At 44.2% G+C, this 26831-nt stretch overlaps 1 protein-coding gene across 2 annotated transcripts in view; it reads left to right on the forward strand.

Annotated features, from left to right (window-relative positions):
• The window catches only part of CAMK1D (calcium/calmodulin dependent protein kinase ID), a 393969-nt gene that overhangs the window by 145772 nt on the left and 221366 nt on the right, over nucleotides 1–26831 (forward strand). For both annotated transcript variants that reach the window (XM_027560232.1, XM_027560233.1), the window contains exon 2: nucleotides 13947–14078. In XM_027560232.1, coding sequence (XP_027416033.1) covers nucleotides 13947–14078 — 132 coding nt within the window. The remainder of the gene's footprint in view (nucleotides 1–13946; nucleotides 14079–26831) is intronic.

Here is a 26831-nt window from a genome sequence, read left to right on the forward strand (position 1 = left end):
GTCCACCGAAGGCTGCTGCAGTGCTGTGAACAGAGAGGGTGTGTTTTGTAGCTCTACACACACATGGGCGCACATAGCATTGCTTAGCCTTGTCTCCTCCTGGAAAATTCTCCTCCTCCCACGCTCCTCTTGCGTGTAACATCTGCCACGTTGTTCTGCTTTGTCCACTAGTCTCCACCCAGCACAAGCGTGAACTTGGCTCTGTAATGGGATTGTTGCTGACTTTTTGTCAATAACATATAGCTAGTTGGTTAATCCAACTAGACTTCTAGTATAAGCCTTTAACTAGCTGGGTAGTCATTGTGCATAGATAGATACTGGTTATTCTCTTTTTCCAAAATTTTCTCTACCTCATTAAATAACTTTTAATGGAAAAATGTACATACACTGGGTACTTCGTAAAATGGGTGGGAAGGAAGTCTTCCAGCAAGCCTCATTCTTAGGACTCTCCCTGGAAGAAATAGTGTTACTTGCTTCTTGTCTGTCTTCTCAGAAATTGTGTGTGTATGTGTGCCTGTGTGCCTGTGTATGTGTGTGTGTGTGTGAGATGCAAACAGTAACACAAAAGACACTGCTGTACACCTTTATTTTTTCACTTAACAATGTATCTTGGGTACAATTCCATAGTAGCCCACATAAGTCTGCTTAATTATTTTACATGACTGCATAATAGTTCCTTGTATTTTTAGGCTGTAATTTACTCGGTCAATTTCCTGTTGATGGACACAAGCAGACTTCATTTTCTTTCGCTTCACTTTATTGTGTTTCACTGCGTTTTCTACTAAGTGGGAGGTTTGGGGCAACCCTGCATTGAGCAGCTTTGTTGGTGCCCCTTTTCTAACAGCATTGGCCCAGTTCATGTGTCTGTGTCACATTTTGGCAATTCTCACGATGTTTCAAACTTTTAAACCATTAGAGTGTTTGTGATGGTGATCTGTGATCAGTGATGTTTGACGTCACTATTGCAAAAAGACAACAACTTACTGAAGGCTCAGATGTTAGCACTTTTCAGCAGCGAATATTTTAAAACTAAGGTATGTGCATTGCTTTTTTAGATGTAATGCTCTTGTATACCTAATAGACTACAATGTAGCATAAGCATAACTTTTATACGCACTGAGAAACCAAAGAATTCATGTGACTTTTTTGTGATATTTGCTTTATTTTGGTGGTCTCAAACCAAAAGCTGCAATAGCTCTGAGGTTTGATGTAGGAAATTTACAGTGCTTTGCTACTTCAAACTTATATTGGTTTTTTTTAAACCAAGTTTTATTAGGCCTCCTGTTTTCTTTCGATAGATACAGCCAAATGTCTTTTTAATGTAGTAATTATTATAGCAATAAGGACTCTTTCTCTCTGTTTTTTAATGGGGGAGCTTGAAAGACCTATGAAAGGGCACCTTGTTGTGTAAGTTTGGATGTCATGGAGCTCAAGGGCATTTCCCTTGAAGTTACCTATTGTTGCATCTGCCCTGAGCAAGAATTCAAATAAGCTTAAAAGAGGGTTTCAAATACAAGCCTACCAGTGAGTGAAAATGACCGTATGAGGAATGGCCAGCTGCTTCTGCTGCTAAGTTGCTTCAGTCGTGTCCGACTCTGTGCGACCCCATAGATGGCAGCCCACCAGGCTCCCCCATCCCAGGGATTCTCCAGGCAAGAACACTGGAGTGGGTTGCCATTTCCTTCTCCAGTGCATGCAAGTGAAAAGTGAAAGTGAAGTCGCTCAGTCGTGTCTGACTGGTAGCGACCCCATGGACTGCAGCCTACCAGGCTCCTCCATCCATGGGATTTTCCAGGCAGGAGTACTGGAGTGGGGTGCTATCGCCTTCTCCAGCTGGGTTAACCATAAATGTCCCTCCTGGCTTAGGGGTTATGGTTTTGCCCACCCCTTGTTCCCAGTCCCTCCGAAGCCTGTGGATTTGGCATCAGGGGGATGCTGGATCTTCTTAGCAGCGGGACATGAATGTACACTAGGTCTGGTTACCCCGCCATGAGAAATGGGAGTGAGAAAGGGCCGGGGCATTCTGAAGAGCCACCTCTGTCAGGAGAATCTTGGCCAAAGAGGAGATCTATGAAGGCTGCAGGTCTCTTAGGTCTGCACGGTTGACCAAGGAACATAGAGAAGATCCTGGGAGTTTAGTTTCATCCAAGTCATCACCACATCATCCAAGTAAAAGGCGTTCTTGCAGCAAAGGCGTGTGTGACCCACAGTATACCTCACGCGCCTTTCAGTGTTGCCGGCCCTTTAGCCATGGCTACAGGAGATTCTGTAATCCCAGAAGAACGGAATCTTTTATTCTGCTATCCCCTCCAAAAACCAGGCTTCCATGAATGCTCCCTGTGGATGTGCTGAGGAAAAAATGACTGACTCACTCGAGTTCCGAATCAGCCTTTCACAAGTGACTGGAGAAGAGCAGAGAGAAGACATGGGACCACAGCAGAGAAGTGAAGGGGAAAGTTGTGCTATTAAATGAAGTGTGTTCTTTAAAATACGGCAGGAGGCATTCATTTGGAATTTATTTCTCTTCTGCATTTGGATCAGTGAAGCAGTTAGCTGGAAAGATTTAGCGCCAAGAAAAACCTTAAGGAACCAAAGTTGTCACCCGCAAGACAGTGCTGTTTTGCAGCTTTCCCTGTGACGAGCGTCGCCATCGCCCACTCCAGTGGCTTTAGATGCGGGATGTGCTTAGAATGAGAATTGATCTGGGCAACAATCACACTAATCGGATGAATGTTTAAGAACATTTCTGTCATGGCTCTTGAAGCTGTTTTAGAATCTGGTGGCTAGTCATTGTGGAATTTGCCAGTTGAAGAAGAAGAAGAGGGTATTTCTGGGTGAAAAAGAATAGCTATTTTTAATGGGAGTCTTACTTACTAAAGTTAAGAAAATGTCACTTATGTGAGCTGGCTGGTGAGACACGGATCAAAATTAATGAGGGCTTGTTATACTTTTTTTTTCTTGAAAAAAGGAAGTTTGTGTTACTTCTAGCTGAAGCGTCGCTGTGAACTATCATGAGTAATACTATGTAATTGTCAAATGGAGGATTTGAGGAAACACACTTAAAGTAATAGATGTTATATCTATTAATGAAGGGATGTCAGTTTTCGTGCACACATATTTATTGTTGAATTAAGACTTCTCTCTCTGCTTGCTTGTCAGAGCTTTATTCATATCGGGCATGTCTTTCTTTAGGTCACTGGACTGAATTAGCATACAATGTCATTTGTGGTATATGAATTAGTGAAGATATTTAAGTGAAGATTCTACCAGAAAGAGTTATTGCCACTTCTAAAATTGCCTCATTTCTGCCTGGAGAGTTTAGACACTGAGACCATCTGACTCCACTCCTGTTATTATCCGTTTGGATTCTCTGGGGTCAGTAAGACAACTATTGGGGTGAGCACATAGGTTTTCCTATTTTGAGAATTGATTCTGCTCTGGAACAAGAGGTCTCAAAGGCACCTGTTTGTTTCTCTGTTGTCTCAAGCCAAATATTACCAACTTCATTTCTACTGATTAGATTTTTTTCTTTTCCTCCCCATCAGCCCTTAATATTGTCCTGGCCCTGACACCGGGAAAAACAGTAGGCTTAGTGGAAAAGAACATTTTAGATTTACGGTCCAGAGCCTGGGGTAACATCTGCCTGTCCAGTTGCAGGTTGTAGTAGTAACAGTGGGCTAGAGGTGATGGTGTTAATAAAGACAATAACACAGCCAATCTGATTTGCATGTAGAATGATTCAGAAGCTTGGAAGCTCAATGGACAAGTAATAGCTGGCTCTAAACTAATAGGGCATATCATTTCAGCAGCATCTGATTATTTCTTGGTCTAATTTGGGATGGATATAATTTTATCGAGTGGCCACTTTAGTGTACTCTCATGAATCAGAAAGACAGCTCTGGAATTCCTGATTTTGCTTAAAAATCAGCGGTGTCTTTTAGAGGTTTCACCAGTTCAATCATATGGACGTGGGGAGCACCGAAAATATACAAGTCATAGCAGGTGGTCAGAGACTAAATGTTTGTATATTTTGTGATGCAATTGCTCTTGTTTGTGAAAAGAGTTTATTTTAACATTATGTGCACTTAGGGGAGCCGGCACATCAGCTCCTCTTCTTAGGTACTACCTGATATTTATTCTTAACAACTTCAGATTATAGATCATAGAAATCAAGAAAGCAGAATCCAGAGATCCTCTTTTTTAAAAATTGAAGTATAGTTGATTTAAAATATTGTGTTAGTTTCAAGTGTACAGCAAAGTGATTCAGTTGTCCATATATATGTGTGTATGTATTTTATTATAGATTTTCCATTATGGATTATTACAAGATATTGAATATAGTTCCCTGTGCTATACAGTAAATCCTTGTTTATCTACTTTATATGTAGTGGTATATATATATATATGTAGTGGGTATATATCCCATATTCCTAATTTATCCCTCCTCCCTATAGATTCTTGTGTTTACTTTTTATGATCAGAATTGGTAGTGAGCAGTTGTGTTATCCAGTGAATCTGTGGGTGTGGCTGTGCTCTGAGTTCTAGTCTCAATATATTGCAGCACATCTGGGGGTAAGGTGCTCTGAATGGCCCTAGGAGTTTTCTTTAACACCTGGAAGGTAAATGTCTAACTGTGATTCACAAAACCCTTAAATGTCTATTTAAAGCAAGGTATCCTTGATGCACATGGATTTTGTGCTGCTTTTTCTAGGGAGCTCAAGAATACAAGGACTTTCTGGAACCCGACCCACTTCTTTGCTTGCTTTTCCATTAGTCAGTTGCGAGTTGGGAATCATTTCACTCATAGAGGACTGGGTGCCAATCACTGACTGAACTTCATAGCAGGGATAGTCTAGATGAAGCAAAAACAAAGTGTCTTTTTCAGAGCCATTATTTATGAAGTTAGAAGCAAGGGGAGTCATTTAGAATTCTTTAGTCAATATAGAAAATATGACATTTCCCTCAAGTCTTGGAAATTCAGCTCTCAAAAGATTGTTTATTTTCTCCAGTGTGCCTGGCTTACAATCAGAGTAAGGTGTACCTCTGGGTAATGATGTGATTTGCTTTGAAATGTGGAAGAAAAGGGGGAAAGATACAGCTTTTGTAATTTGTGCAGCTTATCTTCAGGAGATGAAAATACTTAGCACTTCACGAAGAACTTTTTTCTTTGACCTTTTCAGTAATTCATCATAAAGATTTAATTTAATTGGAAATGTGTTGTGTTTTTAAAAAATAGAATAGTTTTCTTTGAAACTCAAAGAAGTATCTTGTCACAACTTGAAGAAATACCATTTTCAAGTCCCTGGGATTTTTATTTCCCCCATGATTATGCATTTCCTAAAGACCTTTACCTATCTAAAAATCTGCCCTCTCCATTTTCCTAACGAATTTTACTTCTATAATCAAGATAATGATTTATGGGGAGAAATATCATGCCATAAATTCACAAATTAGTGACCTCAGGATTATCCAAGTGTAGAATATGATTTACAGAGAAGGCAATGGCACACCACTCCAGTATTCTTGCCTGGAAAATCCCATGGATGGAGGAGACTGGTAGGCTGCAGTCCATGGGGTTGCACAGAGTCAGACACGACTGAAGTGACTTAGCAGCAGCAGAATATGATTTAAGCATTCAGGTACATAGGCATACAGTTTAAAATATATCTGGAAAGGTGCAAAGAATTTGTATGCTTCGAGAGAAACCGTTGAGGATCTTTCTGCATAGGCTTGCATAGAAACTCAGAGGACTACATTATAAAGGAGGAAAGGAACAGTATTTTTCACCTACACTGACTGGAAGGTCATTGGAGAACATCATTTACTTGGTGCATCTGCAGCATAGGGGAGAATCCAAGGAGAGCCTCAGGTAATGGTGATCATCAAACTGCCTTGGGCATCGTTTAGTGCCAAACATTGTTAGGAATGGAGACACAGAAGAGAACAACTTAGGAGTTCTGCTCACATATAGGGAAGCACACAAAAGGCCACAAATGGCATGTGTGCATAAGGCAATAGAGGTGTGAGTCAAGTGTGTGAGCCTCAGAATGACGGCCTCGTTCTGTCTGCTGGGAAGACAATTAAGAAAGCCTTCAAAGATAAGGAAATATATCAACTAGGCCCTTTAAAAATATAAACAGAGTTTTGCCAAGCAGAAAGAAAAAGGAATGGTATTCAAGAAAGAGAGGAGATGGGTGGACTGGAACCCACCTCAAGAGGTGTGAAAGGACATGGGTATCCAGCTGACCTTTGTGGTTGAGTGGAGATGATGCGTGCATGGTGGGGCATGTTTTTGCTGGGGAGGATGGCTTAGTGGTGGAGTTTTCAGGTTGGGGTCAAATTGCAGAGAGCTTTGAATGTCATGGAAGTGAAAGTATTGGTCACTCAGTTGTGTCTGATTCTTTGTAACCCCATGGACTGTAGCCTGCCAGGCTCCTCTGTGCATATAATTCTCCAGGCAAGAATTCTGGAGTGGGTTGCCATTTCCTTCTCCAGGTGATCTTCCGACTCAGAGATCAAACCTAGATCTCCTGCATTGCAGGCAGATTCTTTACCGTCTGAGCCACCAGAAAGCCCATTGAATGCCATGGAAACTTGCAAAGGAGTTTAACCTTTATGCTGTGTAGACTTGAAGCCTCAGTGTTTTAAGTAGGGTAGTCACATAATCAGATCTTTGCTTTGGAAAAATAATTCCAGGAATAGGTAGAAGATAATGTGATTGCCTTGAGAATCCCAGGGACGGGGGAGCCTGGTGGGCTGCTGTCTCTGGGGTCACACAGAGTCGGACACGACTGAAGCGACTTAGCAGCAGCAGCAACAGCAGTGGTGGAAAGTAGGCTTACTGAGGCCAGAGGAGCCAGGAGAGAGTCCTGAATGGAATAACTGGAACTCAAAGCAGTGGTGTAGGGATGGAAAGACAGATGGTCATCTGAGAGTCTTGTTAGTGGAAACCTGGATCTACTTGGTGGTGGAAGTGGGAAAGAAATGAGGTTGATTCCTCCAGTTCCATTCTTCTTTCTCAAGGTCGCTTTGGCTATTCGAGGTTTTTTGTATTTCCATACAAATTGTGAAATTATTTGTTCTAGCTCTGTGAAGAATACTGTTGGTAGCTTGATAGGGATTGCATTGAATCTATAAATTGCTTTGGGTAGTATACTCATTTTCACTATATTGATTCTTCCAATCCATGAACATGGTATATTTCTCCATCTATTAGTGTCCTCTTTGATTTCTTTCACCAGTGTTTTATAGTTTTCTGTGTATAGGTCTTTAGTTTCTTTAGGTAGATATATTCCTAAGTATTTTATTCTTTCCGTTGCAATGGTGAATGGAATTGTTTCCTTAATTTCTCTTTCTGTTTTTTCATTATTAGTGTATAGGAATGCAAGGGATTTCTGTGTGTTGATTTTATATCCTGCAACTTTACTATAGTCATTGATTAGTTCTAGTAATTTTCTGGTGGAGTCTTTAAGGTTTTCTATGTAGCGGATCATGTCATCTGCAAATAGTGAGAGTTTTACTTCTTCTTTTCCAATTTGGATTCCTTTTATTTCTTTTTCTGCTCTGATTGCTGTGGCCAAAACTTCCAAAACTATGTTGAATAGTAATGGTGAAAGTGGGCACCCTTGTCTTGTTCCTGACTTTAGAGGAAATGCTTTCAATTTTTCACCATTGAGGATAATGTTTGCTGTGGGTTTGTCATATATAGCTTTTATTATGTTGAGGTATGTTCCTTCTATTCCTGCTTTCTGGAGAGTTTTTATCATAAATGGGTGTTGAATTTTGTCAAAGGCTTTCTCTGCATCTACTGAGATAATCATATGGTTTTTGTTTTTCAATTTGTTAATGTGGTGTATTACATTGATTGATTTGCGGATATTGAAGAATCCTTGCATCCCTGGGATAAAGCCCACTTGGTCATGGTGTATGATCTTTTTAATGTGTTGTTGGATTCTGATTGCTAGAATTTTGTTAAGGATTTTTGCATCTATGTTCATCAGTGATATTGGCCTGTAGTTTTCTTTTTTTGTGGGATCTTTGTCAGGTTTTGGTATTAGGGTGATGGTGGCCTCATAGAATGAGTTTGGAAGTTTACCTTCCTCTGCAATTTTCTGGAAGAGTTTGAACAGGATAGGTGTTAGCTCTTCTCTAAATTTTTGGTAAAATTCATCTGTGAAGCTGTCTGGACTGGGGCTTTTGCTCTACTACAAAGCCACAGTTATCAAGACAGTATGGTACTGGCACAAAGACAGAAATATAGATCAATGGAACAAAATAGAAAGCCCAGAGATAAATCCATGCACATATGGACACCTTATCTTTGACAAAGGAGGCAAGAATATACAATGGATTAAAGACAATCTCTTTAACAAGTGGTGCTGGGAAATCTGGTCAACCACTTGTAAAAGAATGAAACTAGAACACTTTCTAACACCATACACAAAAATAAACTCAAAGTGGATTAAAGATCGCAACGTAAGACCAGAAACTATAAAACTCCTAGAGGAGAACATAGGCAAAACACTCTCTGACGTACATCACAGCAGGATCCTTTATGACCCACCTCCCAGAATATTGGAAATAAAAGCAAAAATAAACAAATGGGACCTAATTAACCTTAAAAGCTTCTGCACATCAAAGGAAACTATTAGCAAGGTGAAAAGGCAGCCTTCAGAATGGGAGAAAATAATAGCAAATGAAGCAACTGACAAACAACTAATCTCAAAAATATACAAGCAACTCCTACAGCTCAACTCCAGAAAAATAAATGACCCAATCAAAAAATGGGCCAAAGAACTAAATAGACATTTCTCCAAAGAAGACATACAGAGGGCTAACAAACACATGAAAAGATGCTCAACATCACTCATTATCAGAGAAATGCAAATCAAAACCACTATGAGGTACCATTTCACACCAGTCAGAATGGCTGTGATCCAAAAGTTTACAAATAATAAATGCTGGAGAGGGTGTGGAGAAAAGGGAACCCTCTTACCCTGTTGGTGGGAATGCAAACTAGTACAGCCACTATGGAGAACAGTGTGGAGATTCCTTAAAAAACTGGAAATAGAACTGCCTTATGATCCAGCAATCCCACTGCTGGGCATACACACTGAGGAAACCAGAAGGGAAAGAGACACGTGTACCCCAATGTTCATCGCAGCACTGTTTATAATAGCCAGGACATGGAAGCAACCTAGATGTCCATCAGCAGATGAATGGATAAGAAAGCTGTGGTACATATACACAATGGAGTATTACTCAGCCATTAAAAAGAAAACATTTGAATCAGTTCTAATGAGATGGATGAAACTGGAGCCTATTATACAGAGTGAAGTAAGCCAGAAGGAAAAACACCAATACAGTATAATAACGCGTATATATGGAATTTAGAAAGATGGTAACAATAACCCTGTGTACGAGACAGCAAAAGAGACACTGATGTATAGAACAGTCTTATGGACTCTGTGGGAGAGGGAGAGGGTGGGAAGATTTGGGAGAATGGCATTGAAACATGTAAAATATCATGTATGAAACGAGATGCCAGTCCAGGTTCGATGCGCGATACTGGATGCTTGGGGCTAGTGCACTGGGACGACCCAGAGGGATGGTATGGGGAGGGAGGAGGGAGGAGGGTTCAGGATGGGGAACACATGTATACCTGTGGCGGATTCATTTTGATATTTGGCAAAACTAATAAAATTATGTAAAGTTTAAAAATAAAATTTTTAAAAAAATGAGGTTGAGTTCTAGGCTGGTTTCCTAGATCTACAGAAATGAGAGTGGGTATAAGAGATAGAAGTTTGGGGAAGAAGATACTAGGACCCTAATGGGCAGCTGGAAAGATGAGATTTGCACATGAGATGAGATGAGGGAGGTTACAATTTAGATCAAGGTTAGGGGGCCATGAGGAGATAGGTGGTGGTGTGGAAACAGGAAACACCCCCAGATTTTCCAGGGGAGGGCGTAGACTAGGATAAAGGCTGGGCTGAGGATGGGACTTAGGGGATCGCTGACATTTGATAAGAGGAGGAACAGGTGGCCATGAGAGAAGTTGGATGTATAGATGGGAGGAGAGAGCTGTCATAGAACCAGGAAGGAGGGAGTTTTAGGAAGGAGGCTACCGCCGTCAGAGGTCACACAAGAGACCAATAGGATGAGCAGCAGGAGAGCCCTGGGTTAGCACTTGGTCGACCCTTGCCACCTCCCAGTGGCCAGCGCTCCTGGTTCTAGTCAAGGGTGACAAAAGGAGGAGTCAGATTATGGAGGGAGGACAAGGGGGTGCCAGCCAGGAGCGGCCCCCGCACAGACCGCCAGTTCAAGCTTCAGGTGTGGCTCAGTCTGGCTGGAAGGCTCTCCCGCCCAGTATGAAATGCCCAGCACTTGTATCTTACAGCTGTGGAGCATGACCTGCTCTGACCTCCCTGTATTTTGTATAACTTGGTAACTCTCAGTCCCTACTTGCGTTCTTAGGAATTTATTTCCCTGGGTTGTCTGGAGACTTTCTGGCTCTCAGATCATTTTTCTTGCTGTCTTCCTTCCTGTGACCAGCCCCTTTCCAGCCTTCCTCTCTCTACCTGTCTCCCTCTCCTTCCCCCCTACTGCACACAAGCAGACACATGCCTGACTTTGTTGTGTAATTACACTGAAAGTGCCCCCACTCTTCATTCAGGAGTTTCTGCTTCTGATATTTTTAATTAGCTTTCTTGGAATGGGAAAGTGTCTTCCAGTGATTTATGTTTATTGTAGGAACAATAGCAATTTATACTTATCTTATATCCCCTGAAGACCAGTGAGCTCGGTCTTTGGAAAGCTTAAAGCTGGATAGATGCACACCATTTGGCTCAGCGAGGCCGTGAGGTGGGTTTGCACCCTCGGGGCGGGAGGACAGGAGACAGCTCACCGAAAGGCAGTGTCTGACCCTCCCCTCTTGTGGGGCAGGCTCCCTGCTAGCAGCCTAGCAGAGTGTCTTGAAAAGGACCTGGGAAAGGTTAGGAAACCTGCGTTTTCCTTTTTGACCCTTATCACCTGGGCCTCAGTATCTTCCTCTGCAAAACAGAGGACAGTAACTTCCTGTGTACTTCTTGGGTTGCCGTATGAATTGGATTCATTGAAATGGGCCAAAGCACTTTGTAAATGTCAAGTGGTACATAACATCCAGTGCCTCCAGTTATTCATATAACTTCTTTCTCCTTTAGAGAGGTAATGAGTGAAAAGGCTTATCAAATTTTTCCAACATAACCATTTTTTAAGAATCAATTTTTATTCGAGTTCCTTTACCAAGCTGTGTTAGTTTCGGCTGTACAGCTATACATATACATGGGCTTCCCAGGTGGCGCTAGTGGTAAAGAACCCGCCTGCCCAAGCTGGAGACCTAAGAGACACGGGTTCCATCCCTGAGTCGGGAAGATCCCCTGGAGGAGGGCATGGCAACTCACTTCAGTATTCTTTCCTGGAGAATTCCGTGGACAGAGGAGCCTGGCAGGCTATAGTCCATGGGGTTGCAGAGTCGGACATGACAGAAGTGACTTAGCACACATATGTATACATACATCCCCTCTGTTTTGAATTTCCTCCCCATTTAGGCTACCACAGAGCACCGAGAAGAGTTCGCTGTGCTGCACAGCAGGTTCCCCTTAGCTATCTGCTTTATATATAGCATCAGTAGTATATTTGTGTCAATCCCAATCCCTCCCATCCCCCCTTTCCCCGGGAGCGAGTCCGTAACCCTTCACATTCCTTCTGCCTAGGAACCCTCACTGGGAGAATTCACCTCAGTTCATCCCCAGGCACACACGAGCAGGAAGAGCAGCTGCTGGGTGGAGGAGTCCCTCAAGTTGTTATGAATTGGCTTTTTTGGATGAAAGCCATTGGCAGTGACCAAATGCCACTGGGAATGTCTAATACCATATATCACTCTGATAAATCTGCCCTGGGTTTTATGTATTTCCGTTTCCTAATTGCTATTCTGGCGGAGTCGAGACGGTGTCTGCATATGCCAGGCATGTGGAGGGTGGGGCAGACTGTGACTTGGCCCGTGACCGTGGGCAGATCTTTGCTCTGACATATTGCACTTGGTTCTTCCGTGGACTGCCTATCTTCTGTCTCTTGGCTTTCTATAATTAGATGCAGGCCTTGAAGACAGACTGCTCTCTCAAGAGTTGGGGTTCAGGAGGAGCACTTGCCCCGAAGACTCACAGTTAATTGCACTGAGTGGTGAATTCCTCCCACTGGAAAGGACTTAAAATCTGTCTATCAGTCTGTCTTTGCTCCGGGACAGATGCCTAGCCCTGTCAGGTGGCACAGGATGGGGAGAGAAAAGTCCGCTCTTGCTTAGGCATCTGTTGTTGTTTCTTTAAATTAATTTTTATTGGAGTTTAGTTGGTTTACAGTGTTGTGTTAATTTCAGGTACACAGCAGAGTGAATCAGTTAAGCATATACCTGTATACACTCTTCTGGGATTCTTTTCCCATAAAGGCCATTACGGAGTATTGAGTAGAGTTCCCTGTGTTGTGCAGAAGGTCTGTATTATCTGTTTTATATATAGTCGTGTATATGTGTCAGTCCCAATCTGCCAGTTTTTCCCCATGCCCCCTTTTCCCCCTTGGTAACCACAAGTTTTCTACATCTGTGACTCTTTCTCTTTTGTAAATAGGTTCATTTGTGCATTTTTTTCAGATTTCACACTAAGCAGTATCACGTGATGTGAGTCTTTCTCTGTCTGACTTGCTTCACTCAGTATGATGATCTCTAGGTCCATCTGTGTAGCTGCAAATGGCATTATTTTGCTCTTTTCTGTGGCTGAGTAGTGTTCCACTGTGTATATGTACCCCATCTTCTTTATCCATTCATCCATTGCTTAGGCATCTCTTTGACGTTGACTGAAGAACAAAGGCCCTAAGCACCAGTGTTGGGATGACATTGGTCCTTCTAGTAGCTTCTTTTGATGCAGGAGAGCTTGTCTCTGATCATAATTGTTTAGCAGCTGTGTTTAGTGTTTCTCAAAGGAAATAGGAGTTGCCCCTGAAAGTCTGGAGACCAAGAATGACTCAGTGACTTTCTGTGGCCTGCACAAAACCCAGGTTACTGAGATCTGCAGCAGACAATGAAGGTGTCTGTTTTTGTTTGAGTCATTAGGGAAGTTGTGTCCCCTCCCGAGAGTGGCACCCAGAGGTTTTCTGCTGGAGATAGAGAAGGTGGCAGGTGGAGGGACAAGGCAGCCTCTGGGGCTCATGGACCACCTCTCAGGAGATAGGTAATCTCTGGGCCTGAATGTTCTGGTTACATTTTCAGTTTGGGGCTCTGACCTCACAGAGAAAGATTTATGTTTTCAGGCAGGAAAGTCTCCCTGACTCAGGGCATCATGTTTGTTTTTGTTTGTTTGACTTAAAAGAGAAATAAGCTGCTCACTGCAGCCATGCACAGCCCTACCAATTAATTAACCCGTGTCAATACCACACATTGTACACATTAATTACACTTTTACCTATCTGTGAGAATTAATTACAGGTTTGCGAAGTGCTCTGAAATTTTCTTGGGACTGAAAGGGCCTGGGAGGAATGTAGACATTTGAATATTACCCTCTTGTCTGCTTGGGGTTGGGGGTGCCGACAGCTTCAGATGGGTGCAATCTTTTCTGCAGGAACCTTCCTGGAGCATTCCTGTAACTCCTGAGTTATCACTGCTTGGTTGTTCTCAGAGTGGGAGGTGACAGGGGGAGGTGGCCACACCCACGTGGACATCCCCGTGTCCCTTTGCAAGCGGTCACCCTTGCCTCTGTTTACTCTTTGCATAAAGACGTTTGGTTGGATTAAAAAAAAATCACCAGGGATCATTTTTATTGTTGCTATTACTCTTGATTTTGGAAGTGGGATCAAAGGACCTGTCAGGAGTCCCCAGATCTTCTCAATCTAATCTGCTTCTTTTTCTCCCTCTTTGTTCACAGTGGGGCATTTTCGGAAGTGGTCTTAGCTGAAGAGAAGGCAACTGGAAAACTCTTTGCGGTCAAGTGTATCCCCAAGAAGGCGCTGAAGGGCAAAGAAAGCAGCATTGAGAATGAGATCGCCGTCCTGAGAAAGTGAGTGCAGGAGGACAGCCTCCCCACCCCCTCACCGGGGGTCATGCTAAGATGATGGGGTCTCTGATGCAAGGGAAGGAGGAGGCTACAGGGAGCCGCATGCTCAGTGGCTAGAGAGGGCGACCAGGACGCTGACCTGCAGTGAGGAGTGGGCTTGTTAATCCTGATTGCTGTTTATATGGGGCGTCCAGAGCACTTTCCATACTGTATTTCATCTCCTAATGTTTGTGGCAGTCATTTGAGGTCATTATTCTTTCCAAAGAACAGAGCAGTCAGATGGACTTGGATTTGAACTGAGACCCCGCCACTCCCTCCAGCTAGGTGACCTTGGGCTGTTTCTGAGCTCTGCACCTCCTCCATAAACTGGAGTTAATAACATCCCCTGGGTGTTCTCAGGATTAAGTGAGATGTTGCTTAGCAAGTATCTGTGCAGTGCCTGCTGCAGAGTACGTGGTCAGTGAAAGGGCAGCTGCCACTGTGCCCAGTACTATTATTGATTTCTTGTTGTTGGTGCTTTATTTTGTAAGAAGGAGGTGAAGCTCAGAGATGAAAGTCACTTGTCCCTTGCCTTGCAGCTCAGATGTGGCACAGCCCGGGAGGTCAGCCCCACCAGTGTGATTTCCAGTCTTTGGTGGGCCTCTTGCTCTTGCCACTCACCTGGCACCTGGCACCCAGCAAGTTCCAGAGCTCACTGGGTACCTGCTTTACCTCTTCACTGAGTTTGGTTTTGCTCCCCACGTAATAGAACCTGGATGGGGTTTCTGGACCCAGTTCCAACATGCATGGCTTTTCCCTCACCAGCAAGCAGTTCTGTTGCCATCAGGGTGTCCAAGAGTTCAACTCAATTCTGACACTGTCCACCTGGAGACAGAGTCCGATCCCGCAGGTGAAGGGCTCAGTCCCACAAGACCACCCCCCGTCAGGCTGCTGTCTGAAGCTTGCGTGTTACCTGTACTTCTGACTGACTGCAAATCAGAGGCTCCCACGACCCCTTCCTGGGCATTGATCAGTTTGCTAGAATGGCTCGCGGAACTCAGGAAAACCTGTTTACTCACTGAACGGCCGAATTATTATGAAAGGATCTTAAAGGATGTGAACCAAGAACCAGATGAAGAGATACACACGGCAGGGTCCCAAACAAAGAGGCTTCTGTCCTCCTGAAGCGTGAGGCCAGGGTGGCACACAGAAGCATTCTGGTTCCCCAGTGTGGAAGCGCTCCAAAAAGGGACAAAAACTTGTCCTTTAGGGCTTTTATGGAGGCTTCATTATATAGTTGTGATTGATAAAATCATCGGCCATTGGTGACTGATTCAACCTCCAGCCCCTCTCCTCTCCCTGGAAATCTGGGGGATGGGATGAAAGCCCCAACCCTCTAGTCACATGGTTGGTTCTCCTGGCAGCTAGCCTCCGGCCTGGGCTTCCCTGGTGGCTCAGATGGTAAGGATTCTGTCTGCGATCCGGGAGACCCAGGTTTGATTGCTGGGTTGGAAAGATCCCCTGGAGAAGGGAAAGTCAACGCACTCCAGTATTCTTGCCTGGAGAATTCCATGGACAGAGAAGCCTCGCTGGCTACCGTCCATGAGGTTGCAAAGAGTCAGACACGACTGAGTGACTAACACACACACACACACATAGCCTCCAGCCTGGTGCTTCTAAAAGTCACCTCGTTCACATAACAAAGGCACCTTTGTCTCACACTTAGGAAATTCCAAGAGTTTTATGAGCTGAAGTTGGGACCTGTGGACAAGACCAAATGTATATATGAGAAATATATTTTGGTCAACTCAGTGACCAAATGTATATTTCTTACATGTGTGCTAAGTTGCTTCAGTTGTATCCAACTCTTTGTGACCCCATGGACTGTAGCCTTCCAGGCTCCTCTGTCCATGGAATTCTCCAGGCAAGAATACTGGAGTGGGTTGCCTTTCCCTTCTTCAGAGGATCTTCCCGACCCAGGGATCGAACCCAGGTCTCTTATGTCTCCTGCGTTGGCAAGTGGGTTCTTTGCCATTAGTGCCACCTGGGAAGCCCTATCCCAGCATCTCAGAACTAAGTCAGAGTAATGCCTCCAGATCAAAGGTGCCGAGAACCGTTCTGATGTGGTTGAATCCTCCCAAAAGATGGTCTCCCATTAGCATGGTGTCCAGGCCTCTCCCCTCATTTTCATGGTCAAGCCATTCCCCCCGTGTCTCCCAAGGTTTGAGGAAACAAACTTTTATATGAGACCTGCTTTTGTGTGAGTGGAGTGTAACCAAGCATTGTGCTATGAAGTTTTTAAGCTCTCCTATTAGCAAAAGATGCTAGAAGTATCCTTGAAATTTGGGGGATTTGGAATCAGCACAGAGCAAGAATCCCTGTACAGATAAGTGAAACAGAATGGGAACAAGCCTTACTGGGTCTCAAAGTGTCACACTGTCTGGGTTTTGCTGAATAAACTCTCCCACTTGTGTGTCTTGGGGACAAACTGTGCCCACTGAACGATGCTTTGTTGCCATCAGTACAAGCCCAGCGCCACCGAGGTGGTCAGGATCTTCCTGTCCTTTCAGCATATGTGACGTGTGTTCTGGAACAAATGGATCTCGATAGTACTTTTTATTACAAGCGTTTTCTCTTATTTGTTTGGTCTCTTAGAGACCTGAAGAGTTTCATGTTTTCCTGTGAGGACTGCATGAAATAATTCTGTGGCAAAGAATTTGGGAAAACAAATTTCTCTACGTACATTAGCATCAAGCAGGAAAACACAATGTTAATGAAACACTTATTTAAATTGCCCATTTTCCAATGTGAAATCAGCGCCCAGAGAAGAGGGATTTGGCTGTGTATTAAGTTGCAGCCACGTTGCAGATATTTGACATTTTAGATGGAAATCTGGGTGGGCTCAGAGCCTTCCAGAGGTTCTGCCTTGGGCACAAGGGCTGCCTGTTGCTGAATCAGCGATGGGTGCCTTTATTTTGGGTGTCTCCCTCATGAGCTTAGAAGCCACAAAACCAAGGAGGTCAGGTTTTATTTTTGGTGATATTTTCTGTCTCCTTGGGTAAGGGCAGCAGATGCAAACTTCATAAACCAGTCTTGGCTCGTGTCTTGGTCTTTCTGCCGTAAGTAGTGCCTCCACCCTGTGGCTCCCTCAAATGATACGCACTTCCAGCAAGAGGGCGGTTCAAGCAAGGGAGGACCAGGGATTGGGAATCACTTATTTTGATAGTTCTCAGTCTCTGCTACTGGGGTGCCTTGAAGTGTGACCCTTCTTTCAGGAATGGAAAACCAGTGATTTCTCAGGGGATAAAATGGGCTATATCTCCTATATGGGTTTTGGTCCCTGTGAATGATTTACAAGTAGAATAAGAGGCTGTCACATGTCATAAGCAGTCGAAAGCAAAGTATAATATATTAGTTGTAGAAAAGATAGTTTTGGAACTGCTATCAAGAGCCACCATTGAAGCATTCATTCATTTCACTGATGTTTATGAAATTCCTGTGCATCAGTTGGCACTGCTAGGTGCTGAGATTGAAAATCCAAGATACAATCCTTGTCTTCCAGGAGCTAGGTAAGTGCAATGACATTGTAGATACTGTATGAGACGTCTTACCAGGGATTTAAGATAGGGGCTTCCCATTTCTCCCTTTGGGGTTGGGTGTGAGAGAAGGCTTCCTGGAGGAGGTGCGTCTAGACAGTGAGTATAGTTTGCTAAGGGAAGAAGGGCAGAGGGATATTCCAATCAGGAGGAGGCGGGGTAAACAGAGGAAAGGAGATGGGAGGCGAGCTGGTGTGCTGGGAACTCCACGGAGCCCAGTGGACCAGGCGGAGGGTCCCAGGTGAGATGTGAGGGCCCTGAGGTTGGGGAGGTTGGATCATGGGATGCTGTATATCCCCACTTTATCCTACAGACAGCGGGGAGCCTTGAAGTGTTTTAATGGAAAGAGCAACGTGATCAGGATTGTTTCGTAAAGATTATTGTCGCAGATCGAAGCAAGTGGGGCAAGATTTACTATACGGGGAAGCAGTTAGGCAGCCGTTGGAGGCACGGCAGTGCATTAAAATCGGATCTATGCGCTGGGATGCAAGAGGCAAAATGGAATCTCCAGGACTTAGAGATTGGGGAGGAGTTGGGAGACAGTTGAGGGGAGAGTTGAGTCTAGGATAACTTCCAGGCTTCTGATTGGTTAGGTGGGTGGATGGATGATGACCTTGTTAACTGAGATCAGAAATCCAGGAGCAGGAGGGAGGTGGTGAGTTCTGATTCAGACATGCTGGCCTTGGGGGATGGCAGGTTGATGATGGAGATCTGAAGCCCAGCCGTGACCTGGGCTTGCTGAATGTTAAATTTGTCTGAAACCATGTGTTAAAAAATCCTTTGGTCCTCTGTAACTAAATCCTTGAAAATAGGGTTCCAAAGAGGCCTGCATTATTCCAAATTCTGTCATATACCCTGGTCATTGTTATATTTTCAGGCTGTTTTTCGTCTAAGGAGGCCCATCTGGGAGACTGCTTGCCCTCCTCTGTGCTGAGTTTATTGCAGGGTGAGAGATTTATGTTTTTCATTGGATTAAAGTAATGTAGCTAATATATCCTTAAGGATGTCTCTATTCTTGCCCTGAAAATAGTCCCAAAATGAATCTCCTACTTGATAAGTGGATGTTAAACCAAGCTCAGAGGGAATAAAAAGAGGCAGGCGTCATGGTAGGCAGTTGCTATGTGACATCGAGGGATTCTGTCTGACCGGCAGGAGGCAGGGTCTGTATGGCTCAGCACCAGCCTTCCCTGGAGGAACGGTTAGCTCAGGTCCTGTGAAGGGCGTGTTCTCTGCATTATGGAATATCACAATGTTAGTGTTACCACTGGATTATGGAGCTTATCGTTTCCGTGGTATTATTTACTTAGAGGGCAGGCAGTGCTCAAATCTAATTTCAAGGCAACACATAAAGCATTTATGGAGAAGTAGAAAGGAAAATATACGAACAGCCTGCACTGAAATGACGGATGAAGGGAATGCATAGAGATGGAATATAGGAGACGAGAGAAGCAAAACCGATGTCTTCAGAGTAACCCTTTTCCTAATAGTTGGGGTTACCAAGGCTTGGACTGTTTCAAGAGTTACTGTACTCATGAAACATGGCCCCAGGATTCCATGCTGTTCTAATGGTTACTTTATTGGCTGCAGAGATGATCTTTCCTGGGGGAGAATTCTCGCCTGGGTAGGAATTGCTTTTAAACTGCAAGTACTTCATCGTGGATACACTGGGGAGTCTCAGCTCAGGGTCTCTGCCTTTTTCCCTCTAAATCAGTGTTTCTCAACCCTGATGGCACTTTAAAATCACCCAGGAATCTTTTGCAAACATCCTGACGCCCAGGCTCCAGCCTGACCAATTGAGATAGAATTGGAGGTTATGGTGGCTACTGGGAAATTTTAAAAAGCACCCCATCTCTGTCTCAGGACTCTTACATGCAGCCAAGTCAGTGTTGAGAAGAGCTGCTCAAAGGCTTTGGCCTCATGGTCTCACCTGCCGGGGGGATGAAGATGCTCTTCATGTGCCCAGCAGTATGGAGAAATGTGTAAACATGCATATATGTGCACATACACACGCACACACACACCAGACATAAACATGCACATATGCACGCGCGAACACACACACACCAGACGTAAACATGCATATATGTGCATGCACACACACACCAGATGTAAACATGCGTGTATGTGTGCATGCACACACCTACCAGATGATGCTTCCTTTAGGTGTGAGGGCTTGTTTAGTGGAGCCAACTCAAATGTGGTCCCTCTTGAAGAGCTGGATTTCATCCTTGGAGGGGAATTGACTCGACCCTGTTATCCCACTCAGTGGGGCGCAGGCACCAGCCACTAGCTGGAATCAGGAGTGAGAACCTGGCTGTTTGAGGGTGGCCGGGTTGTAGGGCCAGTAATGGCCATTCCCAGACTGGAGAGGCTGGCATAAGGCTTGGTCAAGTCAGCAGGACTCTCACTGGCAAGCCTGCCATTCAAAGGGAATCAGGGCTGCTGAAGGCAGCAGACACCAAAGCCCAGGATCTGCTATGGCCAAGGTCAAGGATGGATCGCGGACAGGGCGGTGAGGCTGTCTTCCTGGGAGAGCGTGAGTCAGCACCACAGCCAGGCTCCGGAGGCCTGAGCACTCCTTATAGGAGCTTCATTCCCTGGCTCTCTTGGACTAGACACGTTTCTCTCGGCACAGACTAACTAGAGGCAAGGCAAGCAGCTTGAGCCCCCAAAGGAGAAGACAGCTGGTTTTGAATTAAGTATTAGCCTTCAGAGAAAGGCTTTTCTGTAAATTAACTCATTGAAATCTGGCTTGCTTCTGCTCCTGCAGCTTTGTTCTGACGGCAAGCTGGCCCGTTTGCTTCTTTAAATCACTGCCAAGTGCCGGTTTATTGTGTGTGTTAGAGAAACAGACACTTTAATAGAAATTCATCGATTCAGAGTGAACAAAACCACTTCTCCAGTGACGGAAAATGGCCAAGGTGGTAAAGCTGATACTTGAGTTTCTCAGGCACCAATACAACTTTTTAAGGATCTAATCTGCCTAGAAGATGGTGTTCCGGCACGGAGCGACCTTTCCTGTGGAAACATACTCTCAGAATTAAGGACACAGGTAGGAAGTGTGAAACGGAATGTCTGGAGGCCATGTGATAACAAATAGGGAGGTGGCTCTCTCTCTGTTATGATCCTGGAACCCTTTACTACCCTGAAAAACTTTTGCTGAAAGTTCCCTTAATTTGGGAAAAACTGTGCAATTCCAACAAAACAGGGTGAGGGATGTGGTTCGGTTATTTGGTGGTGGTTATTTTTGTTCCATGTGGCTATGATTAAAGTCACAATCTTGTCAAGCTTGGAGCATGCACAGGCGGGTGTATCAGCTGCAGGACTCTAGTCGCGTTGGAAAGGTGACACAGCCCTTCTTGGACCTGTTCACTCCAGGCTTAATGAAAGCATCAAACATACGTAAGAGCCAACGCTAGTCCATCTGGCCCTACTGGAGACCGACCTTGGAATCTTGTCAAATTTGGTGCACTTTCTCCTCTTTAACTCTGTACTTCACTTCTCCGTTTCTTCTAGCCTTGTGGATCTGACTGTAAACTCAGCTTTGTCCAAACCACTATTTGCTGGTCATCGTTTATTTCATCCTAACGGTAGGCATGTGTATAAGAAATAAAATTGGCCTCGTGCCAACGTGACTGTACAGCCAAAAGAGGATACATGTGATGCTTCCCAGTGGCTTTCCCATGGTGCTTTTTGTCCAAGGCAGATAATCCAGGAACATTTAAAAAATTTGACTTGAGATCCAGGAGCAGTGAATTTTTATGAGTTCCATCAATTTCTTGGGTATTGCTGTGAATAGGAGGAGACTAGAATTGGTGGTGTTCCTTGCTGCAACAGGGATATTCAGACTAGTCTGGCCAGGAACGGTGGTTTATCTCTCCAGGGACCATGAACCTCTGGAGTGTCTCCCTGCGTGCGTTTTCTGCTTCCCAAGTACCACGTGAAGTGTGGCTCTCATGATCAGACAGACTCTTTCTTAATGCCTCCTTCCAGTTCTATGCACATGAGATTTTAATTGCACATCTGCTGTTGACCCTCTCCACCTTAATTCTGTGAAGTCACTTGCTTGATGGGATCCAGACTCCTTGGTAAACAGCACCCTCCCCTCCACTTTAACATCAGCAGCTTTCACCTCCCCACCCTCCAAGTTCAAGTTCATTCCTCCAAAAGGCACAGATGACTCCTGCGTAAATGATCCAGACCCCTGCCTCTCCTCTTTCCTTTCTGCTTCAGTGGGCTGAGCCTCAGTTTGAGACACCCTCTTCTTCAGGGTTTCCCCCGATTGTCCCTCCCTGGGGTGCCCTTCCCTCTGAGACCCCCACGGCACCAGGCTTACCTCTGTCCCCCCTGACTGTGCCTGTGAGGTCCTCTTCCTAAGACCATGGATTTCCAGAGTCCAGCCCAGAACTAAAAGCAAGGTGGGGAGCATCGAGGGGAGGAGTGGGTGAGGGGATTTGGGTGATAAGGAGGGTTAGAAACGCTGGCTGCAGGTGCTGACTCAGTAGAGACTAGAGCAGGGAAGAAACCTCTGCTGATTTCCATGGGCTTTCCATCAGCCAGTGGGGGCAGGGAGCCTTCTAGAAGACGAGCCAGGTTTGAGGGGAAGATGATTCTTCTACAGCAACAGAGTTGACTTAATCTAGTCTGGCTGTTCCTGCCACCTTTTATACTATATATATATATGACTCTGTAGATATTTAGAGTATTTGAAGAAACATTGTGTTTTATCACACTTTTAAAAACAGTGTTAGTGATTTGCATGCTTATTTCCATGTGCTGTCTCCCTGTCATCTAATCTGACTGTGTGCTTGGGCAGTTCAACCCTTGTGTGGATTAGTTGGTGGTTTAAATTCCTCTAAATTATTATTCTCTTGGCAAGTGTTTTCTCTCTTCTCCAGTCAACTTACTTAGCTAATGATTCATATAAATTTCATTTAAATGATTCCAACATAAGTGTGTGTGTGTGTGTGTGTGTACACATATATACATACATATCTTATCTGATATTTCAAAAAAAAATCAGAAAAGCTTATATTGGAGGATCCTTAGCAACCTGAAAGACTTAAGTACAAGGAATCCTGGGATAAAACCAGGATGGCAAATACAGAAAAAGAAATAAATATACACCAAAAGTTCACTGTTTCTTTTCTGGTAAACTTTAGGTTGTGTCATGTCTATTTTCTACATAGTTGCATCATTGTTTATTTGGATAAATGATTCTAGTGAAGCTTTATTTATGACTGATTATCAGTTTAAACTGATTATAGTTTAAACTCTATAAAGTTTGGTGAATAGACTTTATTTTACATATTTAAAGTCCAAGGGTATCCTTTGGGTGGTTTAAACGGTTACCATTTGAAAGCCATATCACTGACTTTTGTCCTCCAAGTCAGTCTAAGATTGAGATTAGAGTCTTAGGTGACTGGTCTGAAGTTTTTATATATACACTGAAAGAAATAATTTCTAAAATAGCGTGTGTATGTATATGTATACACACACACATATATGGAATTTGGTAAATGGGATTTAATATTCATTTTTATCTATTTACATTTTTCTTTTATACATATTTTAAAAATAAGGTTGACTACATGATTCAGGCATGAGGTAGGTCTCACTGAGGAATCCCAACAGTCAAGGATATTTATTTGTAAACAAGTTCAGTGGTGTGATGGATGTGGTGTTTTCATTTTTGTTGAAGGTTACTGAACTGATACGCTAAATGTACACATTTATATGTGTATATGTGCATAAATATGGACACATGTATGTATATGTAGATACACATATTTACATATACACTTATACACATTTTAAATACATTTCAGTTTTTTTTTTTTTTTTTACATCTTTTCACGTAAGAGCAAAAACTTCCTTTTGCTTAATTTAGTCAATATACCTTCAAGGCTGTCAATAATCTGCTGTCTGGGTGCCTAAATAAGATCATAAGGCATAAGAGAAGCCTTTTTAAAACGTTAAAATCTTCCAGTGTTAGGGATTATGCAAATGTTAGGCATTGCTACTCTCATCATGCTATTGTAAGAGTGTGGAATAAATTGGTGGGAGAGCTCAGAGCAGAAATTGTACCCATTTTGTGGAAGGAGAAACTGAAGTGCAGAGACTAATTTGGATGAGATGGAGCTGGGGAGACGTTGTGGAGCTGTTCCCCATCTTTTAGGATCCCCAGCTTGCCCTTCTGTTAGGAAACTGCTTTGGGAACTTTGTTCACTGTAGATGCAGCCCTTGGGAATCAGAAGTCTTATGACTCCCGGGACCTGCCTGACGGTCCAGTGATTAGGACTTCGTGCTTTCATTGCTGAGAGCCTGGGTTCGATCCCTGGTCAGGGAACTAAGATCTCACAAGCCAAATAGCCAAAAAAAGTCTTATGACTCCCAACAAGTAGAAAGAAATAGCAATAGATTTAAAAAGGCAATAGATGTCAATTGATTAAATTAACAGACTGATTAACTCTAAAATCAGAATTCAAGCTTTTGTCTCAACCTTGTAATCTGAAGTCTAGAGCCATACATACCTACCCTTTGAGATCTTAAAAACAAATATTCTACTTTGTCATCATTTAAAAACTAGCTGGGACTTCTAGGAGCCTCGTTTTATGTAATCTTCACTATAAATCTCTGAAGTGGATATTATTATTCACATTTTATAGTTGAGGAGCTGGGACTTATTTAAAAAATTTCCGGAGGCCTCATAAGTAGATAGAGCAGGAAGTCAGACCCAGATCTCTCTGTCTTTCCCATTATGATTTGCTCTGTCTGGTGTTCCCATGTTGTTAAAACAGGGCCACATACTCTTGATGTTGACCGCAGCCCACTGCATAGGGGTGCTCATTAATAGTGAAAGGAAATTATCTCTGTTTTACACTGCCGTTAGAGGGACAGTGTAAAATATTAGTGAAGACCTCAGAATCAGCCTGAGTTTTCACCTGACTACCCCACTTAGAAGCTGTGGTGGTGGTGGTTGTTTGGTCGCTAAGTCGTGTCCAACTCTTTCCCACCCTGTGGACTGTAGCCTGCCAATCTGCTCTGTCCATGAGATTTCCCAGGCAAGAATACTGTAGTGGGTTGCTGGTTCCCTCTCCAAGGGATCGAATCTTCCCAACACAAGGATCGAACCCGCGTCTCCTGCCTTGGCAGGCGGATTCTTTACCACTGAGCTACCGGAGAAGCCCTAGAAGCTGAATGAGCTTGGGCAAACGATTTCAACTTTGTGCCTCCATCATCAGGAAGATGTTGGTCCTTACCTCACATTGTTGTTATGGAGATTAAAGAACTGATGCATACAGAGTGCTTATAACAGTGTCTGGCACGTTGTGTGAGCTCAATGTTTGCTGTTTACATCGTTACATGTATGAGGGACAGTCTGGCTGGACAGTGGAAACGGGAGAAGGTGCCTTCCCAGAAGCCACATCACATGCGTACGGCCTCCCTGTTGGAGCCCACGGAGGCCCTGCTGGCGGAGGACGCACTGCCAGCCACAGGGAGGCGGCTCCCTCATCCAGCGGAGGCCATACCATGGTGCTGATGCCCGGCGTGATTGCAGTTGTCAGGAATACATCAGCTTTACTGTTTCTCTTAAGCTGTGAAAGCAGATACTATTTGTTTCTCTTGCTGTCTTCTTCCCCTAACATGGCAGTCACTGAGCATTAGAACTGGAAGAGGACCTTAGAGGTTTTGGTCCAGTTGTCTTGACCTCCAGATGGAACAACAGGTCAGAGAGGTCAAGCGAGTGGCCCAAGGTCACAGAACAGGCTCATGTGAGTGTGCAGCCAGAGCGATGGTTTCTGGCCTCCTCCTCCAGAACTCTATCCACACACCACACTGGTTCTCTCGTAGAGCATCCCTTGGGAGAATGCAAGAAAATGACTCCTACTCATCGGAAAGGTAGCTTTTTTTTTTTTTTTTTAATCCCATGTGGCATGCAGGATCTTCCCCAGTCATGCCCCTTGCACTGGGAGCATAGGGTCTTAACCCTGGACCTCCAGGAAGGTCAGTTTTTCCTCATTTTGAAAGGTGCTGTGGTATGTTTACAGAGACTGAAGGTTCTGCCCTGGTACCCTGGCCACATTCCAGTGTGAGATATGGGATCTGGTTCCAGAAATTCCCCTGGTGGTTTCAGTTATCTGTGCTGTTCTTTCTGCCTCCCCCTCCTGGGTGCTGATGCAGTAATGCTGCAGGCTGCTGCGATTGCTCTCGGGTCCAGCCCACAGCTGCCTCTGGTTCCCTGCAATTTGCTGCAAAGGAACTCAGAGTCTGGGTTAAAGATGAACCTCTGGGAATATTTCCTTCCTGTTTCGGGGGTGTTTGAGGACCCTGTCCTATGTGCCAGTTTCTTGGCAACAGATTGACGATACTACTTCTCAGAAGCGCAGTAGGAAGAAGCCAGCTCCAGACTGCGGAATGATTAGGGAAATATGGAAAGTGCTGCTGTGGAGGGGTCATAGTCTGAGAGACCCGCCCACCTTCCCCATGTGGCTTAGGAGAGGGAGACGTGCTGAGCACCAGGCTCCGGTCCTGTGCCTGCTTGCACTGTTTGACCCCTCTCTCTGTACCTTTCTGCAGCGTTCTAGAAACAAAGGGAGAGGTGGCTTGTCTCATACTGTCCTGGACATCAGAGTGGGTTTGAGGGACGTGGGTCATTTTGCAGTTGCCCCTGTGGAGGCCGCTGAGGAGCTGACCACCCTGGAAAGGTACTGTTGGAGGGATAAGCCCATCGGTTCAAGTAGCCACAGAATTTTCCTCAATGTCAAGTTGTTATACATTAGTATGTAATTTTTTCTAGGTATAAAAGTAAAATTCCAGAAAGAAGCTGTTACTCAACATTAGATGTTCTTTCTAGTGAGTCTCCTTGCTGCAGAGCAAGGGATAATGTGGCTGTTTCTTTAAAACCAGTGCTTCCCTCCAGTTGAGGGGGTTGGTTTGAATTGTAATTCCATACATCCAGCCCCGATTCCCTCACTGTGGATGTCTGGTGTGTTTGTTGTTGTGTGTGTGTGTGTGTTTGTTTAATCCTGGCAGGGCCCCTCCAGGACAGATCCCCTTGACACAGACCCTGGGAGGTGGCCTGAAAAGATGGCAGAGTAGCAGTTTAGGTGGCATCCCTGTCTTGGGTTGAATATTAGGAGTATCGTCTAGAACGTTAGGCTTCTCTAGCGGCGCAGCA

The sequence above is a fragment of the Bos indicus x Bos taurus genome, chromosome 13, assembly GCF_003369695.1.
Source record: "Bos indicus x Bos taurus breed Angus x Brahman F1 hybrid chromosome 13, Bos_hybrid_MaternalHap_v2.0, whole genome shotgun sequence".
Lineage (NCBI taxonomy): Eukaryota > Metazoa > Chordata > Mammalia > Artiodactyla > Bovidae > Bos > Bos indicus x Bos taurus.